The sequence below is a fragment of the Drechmeria coniospora genome, chromosome 03 (genome assembly GCF_001625195.1).
Source record: "Drechmeria coniospora strain ARSEF 6962 chromosome 03, whole genome shotgun sequence".
NCBI classification, from domain to species: domain Eukaryota; kingdom Fungi; phylum Ascomycota; class Sordariomycetes; order Hypocreales; family Ophiocordycipitaceae; genus Drechmeria; species Drechmeria coniospora.
The window spans coordinates 2,701,391-2,705,963 of record NC_054391.1 but is presented as its reverse complement, the minus strand read 5'-3'; the positions used below and the strand labels follow the sequence as shown (position 1 = coordinate 2,705,963).

The window sequence follows — 4,573 nt, the reverse complement described above, 5'->3', positions numbered from 1 at the left end:
CTAGGCGTGTGCTGCGTCGATTGAGGCCGGCGACCTGGCGCGGGGACTCGCACCGCGCTTGGGGCCGTCGATCTCGTCCAGCACCTCAACGGAAGGGGGTCGGGACAGCGTCAGGCCTGGACCGGCGTGTTCCGAGTCCTGGTCATCTGGCGACGCAGCGACCGGGAGATGCGGCGCGCCGTTTCAAGTCCACGATGCCGCTTCTTACCTCCTCGATGGAGGCGTTCGAGGAAAGACCGAGGGTGATGGCCAGACTCTCGAGGCCGCCGACGTCGACGGCTGCGGCGTTGCGGCCTTCCGGACCGGCCTCATCCCGTGCTTCCCGCCTCACGGCGAGGATGGCTGGGGCGACGCCGGCCACCATCTCTTCGTTCCAGGACGCGGACGCGGCCGCCGCTCTCATCTTGGCCCCGACCGAGTTCTTGCTCAGCATGCCGAAGCGCAGGCCAACCTCGGTCACGGTGACGAGAATGCTGATGACGATGAGAACGATGATGATCCACGTGATGGAGCTCATCTTGGCATCGGCCACCGAGTCGGAGAGAATCTCGGCCAGGTCGAGGAAGACGCGACACCGCTCGTTGAGCACCTTGATGCGCAGGTCGATCTCGAGGTACTCGCGTACGGCGGCGTAGAGCGGGTGCAGCGTGGGCTCCGAGTCCCAGAAGAAGTTGGGCACGTCGAGGATGTTGGATGCTGGCCGTGAGGGTCAGGAAAACAGGCTCGGAACCGCAGCGTCGTGACGAGCGACTTACAGAGGTTGATGTCGACCCGGCTCTTGAACAGGTGGCCGAGGATCTTGACAATCTCGGCTCTCGTCATGTTCAGCTCACCCGTCAAGGCCAGCGTCTTGGGTACGTGCTGCGTGTCCAGCATCGTCTCGCTCATCCTCTCCTCGAAGAAGCAGAGCTTCGTGCTCTGCGCGATGGCGTGGCTGATGGTCAGCTTGATCATGTGGTCCGACCGCGGGAGGAGGGTGATCATGTCGTTGAAGACGCGCGGCCGCTTGACGTCGGCGCTGTATTCGAAGTGGAACTCCTCCGTCTCAAAGTCGACCTGCTCCAGCGGTCGCGTAAGCAGGCTGATGCCGTCCTCGGCGTCGGCGAACGTCAGGTCCGCCAGTATGTCCTTTTCCTGGTGCTCGGAAAAATTCCAAAAGACGACGACGCCGTAGGAGAAGACGAACATCTCGGCAAAGTGCTTGGCATCGGGGGCGAGTCGGTTGATGTGCGACGGTATGGTCTCGTCCTGCTCACGACGCGAGTCGTCCCCTCGCCCTCGCATGTCCAACGATTCCGAGCCCCGGTCCTCGTGCTCGGGACTCTCGGGCGTCGAGTAGGCGTCGTCGTCAAAGTAGCCCTCGTGATGGTCGCGCTGCTCGGTCCACTCAATCTCCAGATCCAGCATCGTCTTGCCCGTGCCCGGCGTCTTCAGCATCGGCCGACCGCGCACCCGGTAGCCTTCGGTGCCGTTGAGTAGCGGCAAGGCGTAGATGGCGTACAGGCAGTCGTCGTAGAGCTTCGTCTTGGTCTCGTGCTTCTGCTTCAGAAACTCGGACGTGGCCCCCATCTTGAATGCCTGGGCATTGCAGTAGGCCGTCAATCGGCTGACCTTGTCCTTTCGCTGCAACTTGGGCAGCCGCTCGGCGTAGCTCTTTCCTCGGATGCCGCCCCTCTTCTTGAGCACGTCGAGCTCCTCGTCCCTCAGGGGCATCTGGTCTTCATCCTGCCACTTCCTCGCCATCGAGGGCTCGCTCTCGGCCTCTCCATCGGCCGAATCGTCGTCGTCGTCATTCGTCTCTGGCAGCAAAACCAGCTTCTCGCTGATCTTGGTCGTCCGAGAGGGCATCGGCTGCCCTGTCCGGGATTGGATGCTCGGCAAACCGCCGGCGATGACGCGGCGGCCGGCGATCAGACCAGCTCCCGTCGAAGATGGCCGTTGTGCCGACTTTGCCGGCGGCCCTCGCGGCTGGCCGGAGGGGATCTGCGAGTTGTACTGCAGGACGTTGTCGACAGTCATGAAGCGCATCGGCGCCCGGCCAGCCGATACGGACGCGGCATCCTGACGCCTTGGCAGCCGTCTCTGCTTTGATCTTTCTCTCGAGTCCGTAACCTGCGGCCTCCATTAGTCGCCGCCCCGGTCGTTGCGTCATTGGAAGCGGCGTAGGGACGATTGGATCTTACGAGCACGGAGGGCCTTTGCGTCGAGGACGACATGATGACTGACGCGCAGCTGGCGCCAGAGATGAGCCTCTCTCGGCGTCAATCAACTGCGGTCGTGGAGGGGTCGTGGAAGGGAAAGTGTCATTGGATGATTGTGACGCTCCGTACGGAGGAGTTGTTGCAAAATTGCTGGATGCCCTGTAGATATGGTAGAGTAGGAGTATGGAGAGAGGTTTGCCAGAGCCTGGCTTGATTCGTGACCTCATTCTGCCCCACCATGAGCATGGAAAGGTACTTGCTTGTTTGTACTCCGTATTACTGGACTCTGGTCTCCGTGCGGAATACTTGCAGTGTTTGCAGTACTCCGTGCAGGTACATTTGGTAGCACACCTTGAAGTACGGAGTACTGTACAATACTACTAGGTAGGTAGATATCACCTGCAAGTACTGTACTCCGTAGTTGTACATGTAGCATCCTTTGCATGCATATGGACTGCGGTACAGGCACGGAGAACTTATACTATCCTAATACACCTACTTACTACTGCCATGTCCTGCAATTTAGCACACATAGGACGACTTGTGCAAACGGTGCGCAGATATGGAGTACTCCGTACTAGGTACTCATATAATACCGCCTACCACCAACTACCACCCACTACCACCCACTACCACCAAACTACAGTACAGTACATGTACTTGTAGCTCTACTGTACATCTAGGTCGTAACGCCAACAAAGTTCACACTAACCGCCAGCAGCCTGGGCCAATGCAGGACGGTGCCTGCTCCTATGGTGGGTGACATTTGCTACCTACCTGTACGGATTGGTTAGTAGCTACGGCGTATCATCACCACCTACGGAGTACTAGCAAGGTTGTAAAGTTCACCCAATCGTCGTGAAGATTTGAGACAACTCTTGCTACCAGTTCATCTAGGTGCACGAGTTCTTCGTACACACAAACAGCTCGTACATACTTTTCCAGATCAATCAAAGGTTCCTTGAGTTCAGTACGAGGTATGTATTTGCATACTGTTGCCTCAGTGTAGATATCTGTACCCCATTCAGTCCACAGTTTCCGATCTTACGGCTGGAAGAAAAGGATGGATAATTTCGTAGCAAGCCTAAGAGCTATGCGTTTGGTACTCCGTATTACTTCCAGTAAATGTACATGCAAGTACAGTAATAAAGGCTGCAACTTGCAAGTGTACTTACGGTAGATACATAACTCGGTAGGTATCGGTACCTGCTTACAGTACATGTCACTGACAAGCACAGAGTAACTCGTATATACCGTAATAATACCCCGTACATATGTACTCCGAACAACTAATTACATGTAATAATTACAGTACATCCCTTGCCTGGTCAAATCTTGAAAGGGACGGAGGGAACGGGAGGGAGCGGACAAATCTTGTACTTACGAGCCCAGTATCGGGCGGGTGAGTGACACTAGCGAACCATGCCCCACGGGACTAGCAATACAAAGTCACCAAGTACCTGATACCTTGTTTACTCGCTAAATTGCCCTCAACAATAGCCAAGTAGATGTACATCGGGAGGCACAGGTCGGTACTGCATCGTCGGGTTGCTGGGTGGGAAGCGTTGCTTGTTTTTTGTTTACGCCCAACGGCTCAGCAAAAGCAACCCCGCCCGGGATTTCCGCCGCATTCAGCAGGCTGCTCTGCTGCCGATGAGGGTGCTTCGTTGACAGCGTCTTTTCCATCATCGTCCGAGAGAACAAAACAAAAATCAGTCTTGCCGCCTATTCCCTCCCGGCGTGCGCATCTGAGCAAACCGGCATCGGCATTCACCCGTCAATTAACTCGTCCAATTTCGATACTTGAACCTCGACGAGGGTACCACGGGTACCAAGGAGTGTACATACGTGCCCGATCCGCTACCCTCCCTCCATTCTTCGCCAGCCAGCCTCGAGCCTCGGCATCGCAACAGTTTGCAGATTCCACTCCGGCGCGGGGAACGAGGACGACGAACCTGGCGCATCTCATTCCGACCCAACGTGGGAAGCTGAGGGATTTACGTCTTCTCTGCTCTGCCTGCCTGCCTACCTGTCCCGAAACGATGCCCTGACGGCCGTTGACGGTCATCCAGTCCGCCTTCGACGCCACGAAGAGACCTACCTGCCACCACCACCATCCTACCAATTTCGTATCCATCTACCGGCCTGCTGCCCTCCTCCGGCCTGCTGCCCTCCTCCGGCCCCTCCCCGCCCGCCCGCCTGCATTTCCTTGGGGCATTCTCCCTGGGGACCGAGGTAGCGAGCGAGCAGCTTCACGCACCCTTGATACCCACCATCTTGGGCTGCCTGGGCGAGATTCAGCTGGCGACTGACGACCGGCTGACCGGCATCCCTCCAACAAGGTGCAGGGGACAGCGATCAGCCCGTTCAAC

General features: G+C 57.4%; 1 protein-coding gene across 1 annotated transcript; it reads right to left on the bottom strand.

Annotated features, from left to right (window-relative positions):
* On the bottom strand, window positions 1-2,216 carry DCS_06558 (sporulation protein RMD8; the record flags this gene model as incomplete). Its single annotated transcript, XM_040803846.1, has 4 exons — window positions 1-138; window positions 209-696; window positions 756-2,112; window positions 2,184-2,216. The coding sequence occupies 4 exons, from the start codon at window positions 2,214-2,216 to the stop codon at window positions 1-3; spliced, it is 2,016 nt and encodes a 671-aa protein (XP_040653950.1).
* Between the last annotated feature and the right edge of the window lie 2,357 nt (window positions 2,217-4,573).